General features: G+C 44.9%; 1 protein-coding gene across 2 annotated transcripts in view; it reads left to right on the top strand.

Annotated features, from left to right (window-relative positions):
• Positions 1–2,678: 2,678 nt before the first annotated feature.
• SHROOM4 (shroom family member 4) overlaps positions 2,679–20,589 on the top strand; it is a 257,265-nt gene continuing 239,354 nt past the window's right edge. Inside the window, exon 1 of one of the 2 annotated variants that reach the window (XM_053202326.1) lies at positions 2,679–3,134. In XM_053202326.1, coding sequence (XP_053058301.1) covers positions 3,018–3,134 — 117 coding nt within the window. In that variant the 5' untranslated portion in view covers positions 2,679–3,017. The remainder of the gene's footprint in view (positions 3,135–20,589) is intronic. The other variant, XM_053202327.1, reaches the window with a different exon arrangement.

The following is a 20,589-nucleotide window of genomic DNA, read 5'->3' as shown; positions in this document are numbered from 1 at the left end:
AAGAAATTGAAGAAGACACAAAAAAAAAAAAATGGGAAAAGATTCCATGTTCCTGGATAGGAAGAGCAAATATTGTTAAACTGTCAATACTACCCAAAGCAATCTACATATTCAATGCAATACCCATCAAAGTAACACCAGCATTCTTCACAGAGCTAGAACAAATAATCCTAAAATTTGTGTGGAACCAGAAAAGACCCCGAATAGCCAAAGCAATCATGAAAAAGAAAACCAAAGCAGGAGGCATCACAATCCCAGACTTCAAGCTACACTACAAAGCTGTAATCATCAAGACAGTATGGTACGGCACAAGAACAGACACTCAGATCAGTGGAACAGAATACAGAACCCAGAAATGGACCCACAAACGTATGGCTACTAATCTTTGACAAAGCAGGAAATGATATCCAATGGAATAAAGACAGTCTTTTCAGCAAGTGGTGCTGGGAAAACTGGACAGCGACATGCAGAAGAATGAACCTGGACTACTTTCTTACACCATACCCAAAAATAAACTCAAAATGGATGAAAGAACTCAATGTAAGACAGGAAGCCATCAAAATCATCGAGGAGAAAGCAGGCAAAAACCTCTTTGATCTTGGCCACAGAAACTTCTTACTCAACACGTCTCTGGAGGCAAGGGAAACAAAAGCAAAAATGAACTACTGGGACCTCATCAAAATAAAAAGCTTCTGCACAGGGAAGGAAACAATCAGCAAAACTAAAAGGCAACCGACAGAATGGGAGAAGATATTTGCAAATGACATATCAGATAAAGGGTTAGTATCCAAAATCTACAAAGAACTTATCAAACACCCAAAAAACAAATAATCCAGTGAAGAAATGGGCAAAAGACATGAATAGACACTTCTCCAAAGAAGACATCCAGATAGCCAACCGACACATGAAAAAATGCTCAACATCACTCATCATCAGGGAAATACAAATCAAAACCACAATGAGATACCACCTTACACCTGTCAGAATGGCTAACATTAGCAACTCAGGAAACAATAGATGTTGGCAAGGATGAGGAGAAAGAGGATCTCTTTTGCATTGTTGGTGGGAATGCAAGCTGGTGCAGCCACTTTGGAAAACAGTATGGAGGGTCCTCAAAAAACTAAAAATAGAACTACCCTAGACCCAGCAATTGCACTACTAGGCATTTATCCAAGGGATACACGTGTGCTGTTTTGAAGGGACACATGCACCCCCATGTTTATAGCAGCACTATCAACAATAGCCAAAGTATGGAAAGAGCCCAAATGTTCCTCGATGGATGAATGGATAAAGAAGATGTGGTGTATATATATATATAAAGTTAAAAAAAATAAAAAAAAATGAAAAGGAAGGCTATCAACACCGAAATTGCAGTTTTATTAAAGAAAAGTCTGGTCAGCATCATATAATGCAGGTAGTTTAGAAGGCTCAGAAGAAAGGATTGGGGGGGAAGGAGGGGGGCCTGTGAGAGAAATTTCAGTGGCCTGTTGGGCTACACAGCAGGCATGGGGAAGAGTCAGTGACAAGTGAGGGAATGGAAGTAGAGAGTGGAAACCTTGTCTGCATAAAGCTGACTGTAGAAGGCTGGGTGCCACAGTGTGTTTCTTGGAGATTTGGAACAACTTGCACAGGAAGAGGGCAAGAGACTGAATAGGCAAGAGGGAGTGGGAAGGTCCCCTTGAGTCACAACTGACTTGTTACAACTTTCCCTCCTAGTGTGAGGTCCTTTAAAAACTCATTGCCTGCATGTGGCTCTAGAGTGAATACCTCAGAGAGGGTAGGCAACTTGTCTAGGTCAAGACTATAAAATTAGCATAATATTTAATAACAGATTCACTTTTTGAGACTATTACTGGGCGTTTGCTTGTGTGTGTGTGTGTGTGTGTGTGTGTGTGTGTGTGTGTGTGTGTGTGTGTGTTTGGTCTGTTCTAAAAGCCCAGCTTAGAAACTACAGCCTCAAGTATGGATAGATGAGCAGAAATATTCTGGACCCTGTCTAAAAGCTGATTCTTCCAAAAGGCACATTGTTAATTGGCCAGCTTATCAATGGATGCTCTTTCCTGTAGGTTTGTTTAGGAGTGGAAACGATAGTAGTAGTCTGCTAGCAGTTTAGTGATTCCTGGCTTGGTCATCTCAGTGGGAGCAAGTGCAAGGCCTTGCCAGGAACTGCAGATGACTGCAACATACACAAGCACAGTGCTACCCATAGACGCCAGCGCTGAGCCAGGGTGCGGCTAAGCCCGGGCAGGGGGCATCCTCAAAGTGCTTCTTTATTTAAACTATGCTCCGGGGCAATATTTCAAAATGACCCCACACACCTAGTGCATACACACACAGCAGCCTACACGCACAGTCGCACTGTGTTCGCTGGCCTGCTTGCTTTATTTTCTATCCCTCTAGGCAAGGTTCACAAATGAGCAGCCTTGTAACCCTCCCAGGACCCGGTTTGGGGACCCTCAGAAGAAAAAGGTAGTCAGAGAAACATGAACGCACTAATCGGGAAGCCAGAGTTTCAGCCCACTGGGCCACAAGGGCTATCCACACTAATGACTTTCACCTCCCCTAGCTTTGGCTGGCCCGAGGGGCGGGGAACCCGGCGGTAAGGAGGAGGACCAAAGGCGGGGGGGGGGGGGAGCTTGAATGAAACAATGTAACAATTGATGTAAGGCCTCGCCTGGCTCCCGCTCCCCAGCGATCCTATAGGCGAGGTCCCACTGACTGCCCCTCCCCATTGCTCCGTTTTCTTGTCCATTACGCGCTATCCCTCCGCCTCTCCTTCTTTCTTTTCTTTTTTTTCCCCTTCTCCTTCCCCCCCTCCCCCTTTCTCCAGCTCTGTGTCATTTCCTCCTCGAGCTAGGCTCGCCCGCTGCCTGAGGTTCTCCTGCCGGGAGAGTAGGCGGAGCAGGGCGGTGCGGGGTGGCGTAGCACTGGAGGGCGATGGTGGCGGAGCTGCTGGGGGCGGAGGCAACGTAGCCCCCGAGGAAAAGGAGCTCTGCGTCGCCTGAGAGGAGCGGAGGATGGAGAGCCGGCCTGGGTCCTTCCAGTACGTCCCCGTGCAGCTGCAAGGGGGGGCGCCCTGGGGCTTCACCCTGAAGGGGGGTCTGGAACACTGCGAACCGCTCACAGTGTCTAAGGTAAGACCTGGCGCCTGTGTCCCAGCAGTGCCCAACTTTGAATGGGCAAGCGGGTGCGCAGGCTGCCGGGGGACGCGGCCCTCAGACCAACTCTGAAACTTGGTCGGAGCTGGGCGTGAAAGCCCTCCTGTGCAGCATTTAGCTGCCCGCAGGAGTCTTGCCACCAAGGCCAGTCACAGACACCCTTGACGGTGGCTGGAGCACTAGACGCGAGCACGCCTGGCCCTGGGGCGAGAGCCCAGTGCGCGCACACTCGGGAGGCTCTGGGGACAGTTTTTGCTCCCCCACGTCGGGGCGGCTGCTCCCCTCAGTTTGAGCTGGAGGAAGTGGTGGCTGTTGGAGGTTTCTCCTTGGAAGTTCTCGCGCCCCTGCGGGACAGGCAGCGCCGCTTGGCAGCTCTCTTGGAAGCGGGGTCGTCCCACCAGGGCAGGTTGCAGGTCAAGGGTCTGGTGTGGGAACGGAGATGGGGCACTGGTGGCTTTCGTCGGACCAACTTCCCACGGCCGGAGGCGCGCACATCCATTCAGCTGGCGAGGCGTTGCTCCTGCGGCTTCGGCCCGGCCTTTCCCTCCCTCCGGAGTCCTGCCCCAGCGCCGGCGAGACTTCCTGCACGTTGAGAAGTGTGGAGGAAACTTTTGCGCCATGGAGCGCAGCTGTGCTGGAGCTGCTGCCGCCGCCGCCGCCGCCGCCGCCGCCGCCGCCGCCGCCGCCGCCGCCGCCGCCGCCGCCAGGGTTTGTTTGTTTTAGGAGGCTGTGATCCGCTGGAAGCCAAGTTGCAGCCAAGGGCAGGGGAGAGGAGCTCTCCTGAGTGCTCCAGAACTCCCCAGACGAGCCATCGTCAGCAGGGGTGAGGGGGTGTGGGGGCTGCGGGGGCCGTTCCTGAGAAGAAAGATTTGTGGGGCCACTCACCTTGTGGCGCCAGATTGCCAAGTGAACGGACTTCACTAACTTTATCCCATTTTTTGTTTTGTTTTGTTTCTCGTAAACGTTCGCGTCTTGAGAAGCTCTTCCCCTGCCAGCCCACGCAGATTGCAGTTGGGGTTGTGGATGTGGGTTTGGGCTGGAGATAGAAAGGTGTGGCTTCTCAGCAGGGCACAAATGTCACTAAGTTTTGGCTTTGTAAGGGAAGGTCACGTCTCAGCAGGGGGTGGCTAGTGTCCTGCCACGCCTCCCCCCCTCCCCAGGAACCAGTGCTGCTTTTCCCCTCGCATTGGACCTGCTGGTCAGCTTGTAGTGTAGAGGTCCTTCAGGCCTTGGGGCCCATATCGTCACCCAGCTCTCTCTTCCCCATACTAGTCATGTATTTCTAACCAGCCTGAGATGCCTTTGTCACCCACTGTTCCTCCCCTTCTTAAGGTACTCTCCCTCCAATATTTTCTGAGGGAGTAATAAGCTTTCTTTGAAAAAAAAAAACAACAAAACAAAATGAAACAACACTCTCAGACAACCATTTTGGGGAGGGGAATCCTGACCTTCAGGAATTTCTTCTAATCAGACTCCTGTCTTCCCCTTTTCCACCAAGGTCCGAATTGGCTATACAGCCCTCCAGGGTCTGGCAGTTCCCCCCTTTCTTTTTCTCCTTACACCACCCACAGAATTTCCACAGTCTGCCTAAACAGCCTATCTTGGAGAGATCATGTTTTCACCTCTGCCAAGGGCTGACCCATCCTGAGAAGTGCTCCAGAGAGTGCTTATTGCTGTGGCCCTCCCTGGATTGTTTTGTGTGCCAGTGCTGAGCATAGCAGGGGGTGTTACTAAGTATGGGGCAGCCAGCAATTTGTGGTCTGGCTGGGGGATTATTTGAGGGTAGATGAGGGTTTCCTTGGCCAAGCGGTTGAGGAAGTGACTCGTGTGTTGAGAGGCAGGGTGCCTTTTAATGATTCCCTTTCCACTGAATGTACAGTTGACCCCTATTATATGAAAGCTCATTATTACACACATTTGGGTATGCAGGGGGTAGAATCATTTCTCCCATCCCTCCCACATAGCCTGGCACCTTACAGTAAAAGCATGGTATTTAAGTTCAGTGGTATTTTTTTCTTACCAAGACACTCTGTGGCATAGTTCATTAGTCCCCTTTTCATTTTTCTAACTTATTTTTGTTTCCCCTTATGTTTCAGAACAATACAGCTTTCTTCTCGAAAATAGCCTAAGCCTGCACACACTGGTGTGGATGAGATAGAAGGTAGTAGAAAGAGAATTGTATTGGCAGATTGAAAACTTGGGTTCTAATCCTTACTCTCCTGCTTATTTGCTTTGGGGTCCTGAGTTCATCACTTCCCTGCCCGCCCCCCTGCCACGCTGGGCTTAGGTGTCCCCATGTGTATAACGAGGTTCAAGTTGGGGGGGGTGCTTTGAATAAGACTATGACAATCTGGTAGGCAACCCTTTCTGCTAGCTTTGGCCCTTTTCTCAAGGGTTGTGGACTGAAGAAGAGGCTTTGTTCCATTTGCATACAGTGTTACTGTTTATACTGTGTTTCAATATCCCTTGTTTCATTAGCCTCTTCCCGCCACCCTGTGAGGCAGTCAAGGGAAGGTTGTGGAGAAACTGATGGAAAAACTGAGGCTGTGATTCACTGAATGGCTTGCCTAGGTCTGCCATACAGTGAGTCAGTGGTAGGCTCTAAGTTTATCATATTTTCTACTACTTGGAGAGTTTCTTGATTCTTCTGGTAGTATTGCAGTTTGTGAAGGGGCATGGGGCAGTACCATTCAGGGACGTACCTAGTCTTGACAGCTTCCCAGGTAACTTTCCGTGCCAGCCTGTGGCTCCGTAGTAGGTGAGGACCAGATTGCAGACACTCCCTGCTGAAGTCTGGGCTCAGGAAGTAGGAGAGGATGGTTTTAGTGCCTCCAAACCACTGTGATCATTTCAGGTCAGGCAGAGAGAGGGGTAAGGTCCCAGACCCATGGTGAGAAATGCTGGAGAACCTCCTTTTATGTCACGGGGAAAAAAAATGGGTCTGGTGTGGCGTACATGCTTAGAGATAGCTTGTGGAGACATCTAGGGAGTGGTGGGATTTGAGAAAGGGTGATTAGTGGGAAAAGATCACATTGAGTGTGAAAGTCTATCTCATATTTGTCATGATCAGGTTGGAAAATGGTCAGTTCCTACTGACTGTTGTGATTTTCTTGAATGTGGGAATTCAACTGCCCACGTTTTAGGAGACTGGTGTAGTCTTCTGACAATCAAGTGAGAAAAAAAGAAGAAATGTTAAAAACAAAACAAAACAAAACACCTTTTACTGATTATCCCAAGTGTTAAGGGATGGTTTATGATTTCACCATACATTGTGATGTTTCCAAAGAAACATAACCCACAAGGGCCTTAGGCCCATGACCTTGGTGTTATTAATTCCTTTGGTTAGCATCTTCTACTACCTCCTTGGCCCAGGAGGCCTGTTTAGATAAAGTGGAAATTCTCTTCTAATCATATTTATCTGTTTTGCTATTTAGGGTCCCATCTACAGTATAAACAGCCATCCATGAAGTTGGCTCCCTGCACTGGAAAAGATCTTCTTTGGGGATGGGTGACCCTTCCAAGTTTCTGGCAGCAGTAATTCTGCATCAAACAGGACCTCTCAGAGGCCTCAGAAATTCAATTGTATCCTCCTGTGGGGTGTGTGTGCATGTGTGTGTAGGAGAGAGAGAGACAGACATACAGATAGACAGACAGATGGACAGATGGACAGAGACACAGAGAGAGAGAGAGAGTTACTGAGCTGTAACTTGAGGTTCCTATACTGATTCTGAGTTCTTGCAAATGTGCCCTGAGGTGAGTGAAAGGTGAAGAAAAGGAGTGGAGACCAGTGGGGATGCAGGAGTAGGAGGAAATTTGGGGAGGAGAAGACAGACTCCTCCTACATATTTGCCATGTTCCTGGCCCATTTTTGGTGGCAGTCTCCATCTGGCATGGTGAAGCAAGCGGGTGGGGGGGGGGCTAGTTATCAACGTGGAACAAGGTAGGGTGGGATGGGGGAGTAGCCTGGAGGAGAAGGAAACTTCACTTCCTCCACTTAATGGGTATTGCTATTGCTATATCATTTTACCCTCTGTATACCCAGATGTCTATTTGCTAAATGGGAGTATGCAGATATCTTTATTATCAAAGATGATGTGAGAATGAATTGGGAAAACTCTAATAGTGTTTGCTGTCTTTAGCCTAGAAAGATGGCAGAGCATGCTCTTTAGGTTGTTTTTAACTCCCCCTCACCAATCCCCACTGTGACCTTATTTCTAGGAGAAGCACACAAAGAGTTGGTTGAGATTTCAAGAGGACGTGGGTAAAGTAAAATGGAGGCTTTCGTGTGGCTGGCAGTAAATTTGGCTGTGAGTTTGAGTTCTTCCTGGCTGCAAAGATAGTGTTCTATGAGAACCATTAGTTACAGTGAAACCTTCCTGGGCCCACCCCAGGCCAAGGCTTGGCATTCACAGAGGGACCTTCAAGAGGTGTGCTTCTTGGGAGCTTAGTCCAGTCTGGGTACTTACATGAATACCCTCCTCATCTGCCTCTAGAATCAGCAAACACATCTAGGGCCTCAGTTCCCCAACTGCTACCCTCTCCCAGAAAGTAGAAGGCATTTAGACACATGGAATGGGAATCCATCCAGAGAGATACAAAGAAGGTTGGATGGAGGTAGGGCAGGAAGAGTGGGGAATGGGTGGTGTGTCTGGAAATTCTTGGCTGAGCTTTGGGTACACACTATTTTGGGGCCTGCTAGGCTGTCATAATACACCTGGTACCCTATTGAGATCCACACATGTGCTTCTTAAAGTGAAACAGGTCAAGCCTGTTAGAGGATCTTCCCCCTCCAAAGCCTCAGACAAAGAAAATAATTCAATTCCATCTGGAAGACACTTGAGCATTGTCCCTTTAAAAAAAAAAATTAGAATGATTTCCCCTCTTGCTTTTCCCAACCCTCTCCCAGGATTTTTTTTTTTTTTAAAGAGGAAAGAGACTCAGGCTTGACATTGGTGTTTATGGAGCGATTATCTGGAGGGAACACCACAGTTTTTATAGTTAAGCTTCTTCAGAACCAGGAGGGGAAAAGGATGCTGACCCATCTGAGGAGAGTTCATCACTACCCCACCCCCATCAAGCACCAAAGGACAGACTTGACTCAGGGCTGCTAACCGAATGCTGTTGTTGGAGGAGGCCTAGAATCATCAGAGACTCTCAGAGCCAAGAGGGCCTTTTGGAAGTCACCTGGTCTTAATCTTAACCAGTCCATCAGTCTTCTGTGTATTTTATTATTTTTTTTAATTTTTTAAACGTTTTATTTATATTTGAGAGAGACAGAGAGAGACAGAGCATGAGTGGGGAAGAGGCAGAGAGAGATGGAGGCAGAATTGAAAGCAGGCTCCAGGCTCCGAGCTGTCAGCACAGAGCCCAATGCAGGGCTTGAACTCATGAACCGTGAGATCATGACCTGAGCTGAAGTCGGACGCTTAACCGACTGAGCCACCCAGGCGCCCCATATTAGCCTTCTGTGTAGTAGCTCTAAGCTTGTTCTCCTGTGCTTATGCTGGGAGTTCACTGCCTTCTTAGCCAATCCATTTCCTGGTTGGAAAGTTTTGACCATAGACAACTTTCTCGTATATTGAGCTGCAGTCATTATCCCTCTAGCTTCCATCCATGGGTCCTAGCCCTACCTTCTGGGACCACACAAAACAAGAATGCTTTCTCTTTGTCTCAGGACAGTCTTTTGGAGGTCCAAAGACACAGACCACGTCTCCTTGTCTCACTTTTCTAGGCTAAAGAACCCCAGCAACTTCAGCTATTCCTTATGGCATCTGAGATCCAGCCTTCTCTCCTGCTTCCTCCTCCTACTTTGGATGTCGCCTGTCCATGTTTCTCTTGAATTATGGACCCTGCAGCCAAATACAATAGCTGAGGAGAATCTGACCAGAAGGATGATTCTTTAAAAAAAAATACAACTGAAGACCACTCTGGCTCTTTCTGGTGTCCTTGCCTACAAAAGCCCGATGTCAAGCAAGACCTTTTATTGGAAGTCCATGTGCTGCTGTGAAGCCATACCTGCCCAAGGTGTCTACATAGGCATCTGAGATAGCCACATAATAGATTTGGGAGGAACACATTTCATCTCTTATTGTTTAGTTAAAATTGCCCCAGCCCCATGCCTAGCTCAGGCTAGTGTTAAGAAAAGTGTTCTAAGGGAGATGAGAGAGAAGATACAAGCCCTGACCTCAATGAGCATATATGTTTATACAAAAAGGCACAGAGAAGGAAGGTGTATATTAGAAGAAGGAAGCAGCATTTAATGAATAGGGTCAAAACCAGAGCTTCAGAATGTCAGATTATTTTATTTTATTATTTTATTTTATTATTTTATTTTATTTTATTTTATTTTATTTTATTTTATTTTATTTTATATCAACTTTTGGCTTGGAATTTGTAGGTGTAGCCTCTCTGAACAGAATGTTCCCTTTCTGAGAAAAACAGGTGTCTCCAAGATTGAAGATGCTGACCATATGTGACATACAGTCTCCAAGTTGCAGAGCCCCTATGTAGGATTTTAGACACAGCAATTCCCATCCCAAACCCCTGTCGGATATTTATCTCCCTGCATATTGCCACTGGCCCAGACTGCAAAAGCTCCTGCTGTTGCTGTCATCCCTGGGTTCTGAGGTCTTCTGTCTATACCTTGAATACCCATAAGGGTCACTTCTGCTGGAGGCCTTGCACCCATGGCCTTATCTCTTCATGCCCTTCACATCTACCAGTTTGCCACCTGAGTTGGGCAAATATTTTTTCTTGCTACTAAAGCCCTGATCAGGGAGTGTATTGGATGGAGCTTAATCCTCATTATTATTGAAGGATGAGAAGCCTGGAGGAGACACCATTGAAGAGTAGGAAACATGTCTTTCTGACACAGTGTTATTGATAGTGCCTAGGTTCACAACAGTTCTGGGGAGGCCTACTTAATCCATAGTGTAACTGAAGAAATTATAGAACCTACGGACCATTTATAGTATTCTGTCTACAGGAAACCATCCAAAGCTCCAAGCTGTTTATTTTCAAAAAGTATTCTTGAGAAAGCAGTTTATTCATAAGTTAGGGACAAGTGCTCTAGAATCTCTGTTACAGAGATCTGGGTGGGTTTGGGGTTTCTACTACTATCAGTGCCCAACATGTTCATATTCTTTTTTTTTTAATTTATTTATTTATTTTGAGAGAGAGTGCATGTACACAACTGGAGGAAAGGCAGAAAGAGAGAGCGAGAGATAATCCCAAGCAGGCTTCATGTTGTCAGCACAGAGCCCAATGTGGGGCTCGATCTCATGAACCATCAGATCATGACCTGAGCTGAAATCAAGAGTTGGATGCTTAATCAACTGTACCGCACAGGCACCCCCCTGAACATGCTCATCTTCTTGATGCTGGGAACAGATGTATGTCCCCAGTGTATGTATGGTCAAATTTGTCTCTGAAATTGAACTCCAGGTTTACCTGTTACCTTGTAATCAACAACTGATCCTTTTATATTGCTTATGTTGGTACCTAGATCACTTTCACTCAATTTCTGTGAAGCCAGTATTTTGTCTCCTGGTGCTCTCTCTCCTGAAATATCCCCTTCAAACAGACTTCAGTTAAGTCATTAATGAATAGTTTGAGATATTTTTTTCCTGCCTAAAGATTGTGTTCCAAGGACTGGGATGGGGTAGAAATTTGTCTCTTTATACCCCTTTGCCACATCCATTGTAAATAGGCCAAGTGGGAAGATTGTCTTAGGCATTAGTTTTGCAAGGAATGATCCGTTCTTCCTCACATCACACTGGCATGTTTACTTGGGCACATAGCCATCCCGGCTGGGCACTAAGGTTGCAACGATCAAGACGACTTGGTTTCTCAAAGTGACTAACCCCTCCCCTTTGACTTCACATCCACTCCCTCCTCCATCAGTGCAAGTCTATGGCTATGCTGTGTCGCAGAGTGAGCACTGCCTAGTAGCAATAGAAACACATTTTCCTGGTATCCAGGCTTCTCTCTTCTTTCATGTCCAATCTTTGCTTCCCAGCCCCCACCCATCAGCACCAGTAGCTCGAGGCCTACCCTTTGGACTGGCTTATTCAAGTGCCATTGCCTCTTTGTTAATTCATTGGCCACTCAGCCCTCTGTCCAAAACCCAACTTTTTTTTCTTCTTTGGTCACAGAGGGCCCTTCTAGTCTGCTGTACCAATGTTGTCCCTCTTGGCTCAGCCATGCTACCAGTGCAAAACTCACAGAGTGAAGGTTGATAAAGTTTGAAAACACTCAGCAAATTAATAGCTGGACATTGGGGGATATTGTCTTATATTGTGTCTCTCTCTGTCCTGTTTCAGTAGAAGACAGGACCTTTGTCACATTACTGATACTCTTTCATCAACTTGCAGAGTAATCTTGGCAAGCTGCTTCACTTCTCTGCACCCTCCTCTTTCTTCTCAGACTTTCCGTGGGGTGAGCTTCTGCTTTATTGAAGAGCTGTTAAGGGCTCCAGGATCCTTGCTTGGTCTGGGCTGTGGAAGTGTGAAGCTTGACTGACATCAGGCAGTTATTACAGGGCATTGCTTTTCTCCACGCTACTACTTCCCATCTTCCCAGAAGTGGCTGTTTCCTGGTATGTTCTCAGGGATGGCATGCGGCATGGTCTGTTAACTTTCACTCAAGTCTTTTAATGTTACATCTGTGTGGAATGCGAGAGGTGGGACTAATTTGACAAGATCAAGGGTTAAGCCCAGTGACGGACAGACCCTTTGTGGTGTCTCCTGGCCCCCACCCGAATGCCATTCAGCAGATTCCCAGCGGTATGCTCAGCTCTCTTCCTGAGCCTCTGGCAGGGAAGTTTTGAATGGTTCTCCTATACTGCCTTTCACGGTCCATCAGAAATTGATTTTTCTTTTGGGGATGGGGGTTGGGGGTGATGTGAGGTAGACCTGGGAGTAAAGCTGGTTCAACTAGTTATTCTGGAAAGCGGTTAGAATCTCATGGCTGCAGCCCCATCTTTGCTTATGAGAAGATGACAAGCTAAAGCCTTGTCTTTGTTGAGCTGCCTTGCTGTTTTCCATTTTGTTTTGCATGTGTTTGATGTCAGTAAAAGCTCCTGTGGAAACTTCTGCAGGTAGGCAGCTTTTGATGGCATATTATCTGACAGAGAGGGTGAGTGATGACATCTTGGAGCCTCAGGGGTGAGTAACTGGATCTTGACTCTCATGTTCTTTGGAGGGCTTTGACTGAGAGTTTGGAGCTCTGTGTTAATTTAAAGTTGCAATCAGGGAGTATCAAGACAACAGGCTGAAAAGTGGACTGGGCAAGGACCTGGGTACTCCACGTGTGTGGATGTGCCTCACTGGCTGGAGGCAATGGAGTTTAGAAGGATCTCAGCAACCTCTCACATCCAAAGGGTAGTCAACACCTAGACATCGTGGGATACAAGAGGTAACAGACCTGCTATGTGGTAAATACTGCTGCTTCTAGGTGTTTCACATGTATTCTCATTTCATTTTTTACGGTAACTCTTTGAGGTAGATACTGATGTCTCCACTATAGAGATGAGGGGACTGAAGCTCAGGGAAGTTCAGTAATAGATTCTAAGTCACACAGTAAGTGCAAGAGCTGGCATCAAAATTTACTTCTGTCTGACCCCCAATCCCAGATTCTTTCTACAATACCATAGGTGAATGAAAGAAAGAGAAAGACAAAAAGAACTGGATAAGAATATGATCCTGGTGGGGGGATGAAATGAGATAGAGAAATAAGATAGAAATGAAAAGAGAAAAATGAGCGGGAGCAGGGGAGAGAGGGAGAGGAAAGGAGGGAGAAAGAAATGAGAGAAATGGAAATTTGTGCAGAAACCAGTAACATTACCTGTATATGCCCCTCAGGGGCCAAGATCAAAGGAAGGATTTTGTTTCATTTTGTTTTAAATCTCAAATCAGGGTAAGGGGTGCAGGCTCCTATTCAGAAGGCCTGAAGTTTAGTCTGTGCTTTGCTACTCAGTTGTGTGTCCTTAGGCAAGTCATTTCCCTCTCTGTGTCTCAATTTCCTGTTTTGCAAAATGAAAATGATAAAACTCACACTTTTTTCCTAAGAGGAAGGGAGATTGATTTTATCCTTTATCTCATATAAATACCAGACGTGTATGTGATTTAGGAGACAAAAGCATTCCACGGTTGTCTCTTATTAAACAAAAATTCTCTTAAGAGAATTTTGAATTTACAAAACTTATTGTATGAAGTTATGGAATCTTTCAGAAGGTGTGAAGTGGCAAGACACCATTAATGGGATGTCTTCTGCGGCCAGAAGTTGGAAGACCAGACATAATTTCTGGCTAATGTCTAAACAGCCAGCAATTTGAAAGGCTATGCTAAACCTTGTTTGGCCTCTACCTAAGAGCTCCCAACTAAGCCTCAAATCAATCAATCAATCAATCAATCAATCAAACGACCACTCAACACATGTTTGTTGAGTACTTTTAAAATGCCTAACTCTAAACTAGAGAATGCAAGAGATAGCCATCATAGAAGACCTGTTCCCTGGAAGTGACAGTTCTGTGAGGAGAGCCACTACTGCAAGCCCAGGAAACAAAAACCTTTAAGTGCTGAAACCATGGTATAGGATCTAAGAGCAACATGTATTCAGTGGAGAGAAATTTCACTGTGGGCTGAGGTGGTTAGGGAGCCTTGTGAAAAAAGGAAGAAGAATTGGAGCTAGGCCATGAGGGATATATAGGACTCAGGTAGGCTGGGGAGGAAGAAAGGCATTAATTCTAGTTAGTATATGCTAGTATATATACTGTGTATCCTAAAGACAGGAGATTGAGGTTGGTTTGCTCACCCTACGGTGAACTAACAGCATGAGCTCCCCAAGGACAGGTTGTGTGTTGTTTGTTCATTCATTCATTCATTCAATTTATTGAATGTTTGTTCTAGGAACTGAACTAGTTTTCCTCTGGCCTATGAAACCAGCACCGAGCTCCATAACTGTCACTTTTATTTGTTTTCTAACAAGTAAAACTTTCATGGTACATTGTCTGAGCCAGACAGTGGTTTTCCAATTGAACAATTAGGAACTCATTATTAACACCATTCTACAGATATGAAAATTGAGGCATAGAGAGGTTAGTTAACTTGCCCAATGTCATACTGCTTGTATGGTTAGATAAATGAGTCAGTGGAGATCTGCTTGAGGGTTGCAGACTACTGGAATATAAAGGTGAATGGATTTGAGCCAGCTGTTCTGAAGAACCCAGAAAATTTGGATGTAGAATAGATTCAGGTTTGAAGTAGGTAACCATTTTGTTGTTTTGGAGGATTAGAGTTAATGTATTCAAGATAAAGCACCTAGCAGAGTATCAGCCACTTAAGTGCTTCCATGAGGAAAGACCTGAGCTGAACAATATGAAGGGGCATTTTTTTTAAGAGAGAGAGAGAGGAGAGAGAGAGAGAGAGAGAGAGAGAGAGAGAGGCAGGCAGAGGGAGAGGGACAGAGAGAATCTTAAGCAGTGTCCACACCCAGGGCAGACAGAGCCTGACGCAGGGCTGGATCTCATGACTGACCATGAACCATGTCCTGAGCCAAACAAAATCAAGAGTCAGACACTCAACAGACTGAGCCATCCAGGTGCCCCATGAAAGGTCATTTTAAGGGAATCAGCCATCTTGGCAATGTTCATTAGCAAGTTAACAGAGATTTGTGATAATACACACCATTTGGATCTAAAGAAATGAAGGGGAGGCAGGGGTTAGAGATGAACCCCTTCCAGTATAACTAGAAGGTTCTAAGTGGTGTTAGGGATTGGGAGGCCAATGAGTTTTTGTTCATTTTTGGGTCTTCTGAGACACAGGTCTGTAGGGACTATCTAGTTAAGAAGTTCCATAGACAGTTTGGAGAAGAAAAAAAAAAGATTTGTTTATTTAAGGCCACTGATAGGTTAAAATAACAAATCATTATTTTAGGACCCTAATGGTTAACAAAGGCAATTTACCAATCTGCTGATTGTTTTGGGAATTAGTTAATTACCAGACAATCTCATGCTCCAACAGACATCACAGGCCTGCATTGTTATTTAATGGGCTTTTCTGGTCATAGCTTTGTCTTGTTGTTTCCTCCAATCTGTGGGATGCCTGGTCACCTGAGGTGTTACTGGCTGAAGTTCCTTCTGTTTAACTTAGTACTTTCAAGTGATGGGAAAGTCCACAAATCAAACAAACAAAAAAAATAGAAGAAAATGTCAATATGCCAAACTTCAGACATGGAGCTTGAAATGTTAAAAGGTTTGAGGCTGTTAAAAAGCATCAGTTGATTTGCCAAGATGTTTAAAGATTGTTTTCTCTATATGAAGAACAGAATGTGGAGGCATGGTAAAGCAAACCTCAAACCTCTGGAATTTCAAGTCTGTATTGCATTTAAAAATTTATTTTATTTTATTTTATTTTATTTTATTTTATTTTATTTTATTTTATTTTATTTTATTTTATTTTATTTATTTTAAGAGGTGGGGAGGGGCAAAGAGAGCCAGAGAAAGAATCCCAAGCAGGCTCTGCACTGTCAGCACAGAGTCCTATGCAGGGCTCGATCTCACGAATGTGAGATCATGACCTGAGCCGAAACCAAGAGTCAGACACTTAATGCACTGAGCCACCTGGGCATCCCTGTATTGCATTTTTGTTGTTAGCAGTTTTATATTCTGCATAGTGTAATATTATTAATCTGTGAATATCATTCTTAATATTTCTACAGTAGTATTGGTTGTTAAATATGATCTTTGAAAAAGCACTGTTAAACTTGCAAGTATGATTTAACTGCCTTCTGTGGTGTCCTTACCATAGTCTCATTCTGATTCTTATATTAAAATAAAGAGGAAATAGAGAACTGCTTCAAAAATTAATTTATTGCCAATCTGGCTGAAAAATGTCATTTTATTATTAAGAGACGTTTAAAAATTTGGGGGTGATTATCTGACCCAAACCTTAGCTCTGATGCTATGTATACTTACATGAAATTCTCAGGAGAGGTTAATTTCGTGTGCAGATGGGTTTATCCATTCCTCTTCTGCCCCCATCCTACTGAGATTTGCTTTCTAGATCCATTCTTTTTGGATAGTGTCACCTGCTTTTCTGCATGGTGAAGAAGTAAAATTCAGAATGTTGCAAAGATGCTTGTGCTGTGGAACTTGGTCTCTCCACTCCCTCCCTACCTCCTTGTAGACACAGCTCCCTTCCTGCTAAGGGCTAATGGGCAGGCACATGGGTTCCTTTACCTACTTGTTCTCTGTCAAAGTGAAATAGTTTAAAATTTATATTTGAAATTGACTTGAATATCTAGCTGCTGAGGCTCTTTTGTGTAAAGGACTCCCTGAATGCTCTGGCTTTTATAAGAGCTGGCTTGCTAACTTCTCTCTGCTGTGTGAGTTCTGGTGGGAGGATGATACTCTCCTCCTCTGGATGTAAAGGGTTAAATATGTAATTGTCATATTTTCCTGTGCCTTTGGCTGGAGAAATGTGCAGTATTCTTAAACCTGCCCAAGCCGTGCATATACTGTATCTGCTTAAGGAGGGTTTTGGCTCTTAGCCCTTCTCAGCTGCATTAGGGTTCAGGTTACATCCCTCTCCTCTTCCAGCCACTACTAAAAGCCAAAAGAATTAAGGATCAGGGAGAGTTAATTCCCACTGCTAAGACCCAGGTGGGGTCCTTCCAACTCCCATCCCGGCTTCTAGGTTGGAGCCCTAATTTAGGGCTGAGATCTAGTCTAAGCCTATAAGTGGCAGTGATCTGGAACAGGCCCCAGAAATGCATTTGACAATCAGGTTTTGCCCTATGTTGGCAGTTATCCTGTGTCTCTCTGTCTCTGTCTCTCTTTCTCTCTCTCTCTCCCTTCTTCCTCTATCTCCCTTTTTCTCCCTCTCTCTCTGCTTCCCACTTTTCTGTTGGGATCTCACAAGAGACCAGTGACCCCAGGGGTCAAGCCACCCGATGCTATTACAGAAATGGAAATGATGTATCATAGTTCCTTTCTTCTAAACTGGAAGACTTGGATAGATGAAGCTTCTACTTTTTACTTCTACTTAAGTCCGTGACCCAACTTCACTACAATATTAGGAGTGTCATTCAGAATAAGAAGTGTCATTCATATCTCACCCAGCTTAAAAGAAATGCATAGTCATGAGCTTTGAAATAGCTCAGAGTGCAACTTTGAAGGAGGATCTTGCAAGAGCTGGGACAGGCAGGAAGAAGCCTCCTTCTGGAGCAACTCTACTACTGTAGTGGCCTCCCTAGTAGTTTCCCTCATTTTGATCATCCTCTCCCCCTGCCACTTAAAGTTAGTTAGTGGTTCCCTGCTACCTTTAAAATAGAGCCCAAACTACTTCAGCTTGCTGTATGGACCATTCTCCATCTGGCTCTGGTCTTATTTGTGGCATTCCTTCCTTCCAGAACTCAGGTTTTCAGCAAGAATAATTCCCTCTCTGCACCCCCCCCCAAGACACACTGGGGAAATTCTGACCTCCAAATACCCCATCCTGATGTTCCTTGAGTGGCTTTGCTTTACACTGCATACTTGGAAGGCCTTCTCTCATCTCTGCCCCTTCCAAATGGGCCTAACCTTCAAGCCCTAGCCATAAGCCTCAAGGACATCATCTCAGTGTATTCCTGGAGGAAGTAATCTCTCCCTTTTTTGGATGCTGGAGTTCTGATTTTTCCAGTAGAAATCTTTGGGCACTTTGGCTGCCTTATGTCTGGCTTTCTGGACCAAGATCTTCTAGAGGACAATAGTTATATCTTCTGTATCTTTATTATTATCTTCAGCACTGAGTACCAAATAGACTCTCCATAATCGTTTGCTGGAGGATTCAAGTAAAACTCTTGTACTCAATAATTGGTCATTTTCCCCTTCCCACTTCCAACCCCAAATTAGAAAGAGGATATGATTTGAAAAGGTGGATATACTGGCCAAGTTTTCTAGTCTTTTGGTGACACCTAGTAAGTAGGGTGAGCCTTAAATGACACACATGTGTGAGCTAGGGACGGGGGAACATGTAGAAGGAAATAGTGGTTCGGGTAGAAATTGAGAGGGATCCCAGAGGCAACCTTGGATGAGAGGGACAATGGCAGCAGTGGGGGATAGGGGAGGTTACCTGCATGTCTCAGAGCTGCTTGGAGTTTGGTTTGTAACAGTTGGGTTTCTTGCTGCTGAAGCTCTTGTGTGTGAGCTATGTTCCTGAGGCTTGCATGTGAGAGAGGCCTGCTGGCTGATGATTACAGCACTGTCCTTGCTGTTGGGCAGTGTTGTTTTGAGACTCTGAAAACAGCAGCCACCCCTCCTGTTGCTATGTGTTCGAGGAGGACATAGTGTGAGTCTTCTGCCTGTCTTAAGTGTTTTTGATGCTTCAGCTTAAAGGAGATAGCTTTATGTGAACATACTGTGTGTGTGTGTGTGTTTCCACTTTTGCTTAAGCAATCCCTAACGTGTTCTGTTTGACTAGCCTTGGATGTGAGTCATCGTCTGGTATTTATACTCAGTGCCTTAAGTGTCCTCATTATTTGACTATGACATTCCTTTTCTCACTATTTTACTCAAAGCTGAGAATGCTGAAAAGGGCCCCAAAGAACCATCTCTGTTCTCCTTCCCAATGGAGTCTAATGTAATTGGTGGCTGTCTCTGTGGAAGTCAGTTAGGTCATGTCAGGGCACCAAAGGAGACAGATTGAAACTCATAGTGGCAGGACTATGACAGTTTAAAAGACGCACTGCAGGGCCTTCTCTTAGTTTGTTCCTGCCCAGGTTACTGCTGGAGAGTTTGAATCACTGGAGCTAACTTTGGGAACAGGGCTCAAAAGGGACCCCAGAAGCATTTGTCCTTATCAGGATCACCTAGTAAGTTTGAAAGGAGTACAACCTGAGAAAGCCTTAGAGGAGATGATTCAGCCTTTGCAGGCATTGGTTGGAGAAGCAGAGACTATTAGCTTGCTCCTTACCACCCTTTCCATCAGGGTCCTCCCAAAGCTGAAAGTTTTGTTTTGGAAGCATGCTCCTAAAGTGTGGGAATGGGAAACCCCATTAGGGGCACCATTGTTATCAAAGGGAAAGAACTTCAGAGAGGAAGGACATGACTGCTAGTATGGTCATTTGGAGGACAGGCAGCCAGTAAATCATTTGAGAATGAATTGAAAGTTCAAAGGACAGGAGGGAATTCTTTGGGAGACTTCATAGGTGCTTGAAAAATCACAGGGATGGCCAATGCGCTTTTATTTTTTGAGCGCTGGTCCGAAGGCACAAGGGAATGGAAGTGCACAGTAGGAAATGTGCATTGTTGTTTTCGTGTGCTTGGGAGCCCCAGCTCTGGGCTGAGGATGATCAAAGCTACCGTTAACTAAATGCCAATTATGTTCTGGGAATCTTATATGCATAATCTCCAATCTTCTCATCACTACTGTAAATTAAGTGACAGTGTTCCCTTTTTACAGATGACAAAACAAAAGAGGCTCAGAGAGGCCAAACAACATTCTCAAAGTAACAGAGCCAGTAAATGGTGGAGCTGTGATTTGAACTCAGCTCTATCTGACTCCAAATCCTAAATTTGTCCCACTATGTTTTAGAATTTTGTTTTAAAATCATCCTTTTGTGCCTCCTTCTTATACCAATATCAGCTATTCCTATGACCATGTTCTTTGTGTTGTAGCCTTGGAGAAAAGTGGATCACACAGACTGCTTGTTCCCAGGCTTTCCTAGGAAGCTTGTTAAACACAGCCAACCCTTGAACAACATGGGCTTGAATTATGTGGGACCACTTATGTGAGGATTTTTTTCAATAAATATGTGTACGGTACTGTGAATGTATTTTCTCTTCCTTATGATTTTCTTAATAACATATTCTTTTCTCTAGCTTAATTTATTATAAGAATATAATATATAATACATATAACATACAAATATATGTTCATTGACTGTTTATGTTCTCACTAAGGCTTCCAGTCAACAGTAGGCTATTAGTAGTTATGTTTGGGGGCAGTCAAAAGTTATACATGGATTTTTGATTGTGCAGGGGTTTGGTGCCCCCAACCCCCACGTTGGATTAGACTCAGGATTACATAATCTGATATATGAGTGGTACTTAGTAGTATCCCTATTCTAAGATGCATAAATCGAGGTTAAGAGGGTTAATTAACTTTCTAGAATTCATGGGGCCAGTACGTGGCAGAGCTAGTATCTAAAATTCAGTTTATCACATTTTAGAGTGTTTGTTCTTCCCAGTGTCCCTGTTGACTCTTATACTGGGATGGGGGGGAGAATGATAAACAAAAAATCCAACTTGATCCTCTTGGCCCTCTACAAAACCGACCTGTGTTAACCTGCCCTCATTGCAACCAATTTTTGTGAAATGAGGAGTGGCCCAACTTTCGTCTGTCCGTCCTTCCTTCCTTCCTTCCTTCCTTCCTTCCTTCCTTCCTTTCTTCCT

The sequence above is a fragment of the Acinonyx jubatus genome, chromosome X (genome assembly GCF_027475565.1).
Source record: "Acinonyx jubatus isolate Ajub_Pintada_27869175 chromosome X, VMU_Ajub_asm_v1.0, whole genome shotgun sequence".
Lineage (NCBI taxonomy): Eukaryota > Metazoa > Chordata > Mammalia > Carnivora > Felidae > Acinonyx > Acinonyx jubatus.
The sequence above is the reverse complement of the archived record's forward strand: the minus strand, read 5'-3'. Positions and strand labels throughout refer to the sequence as shown.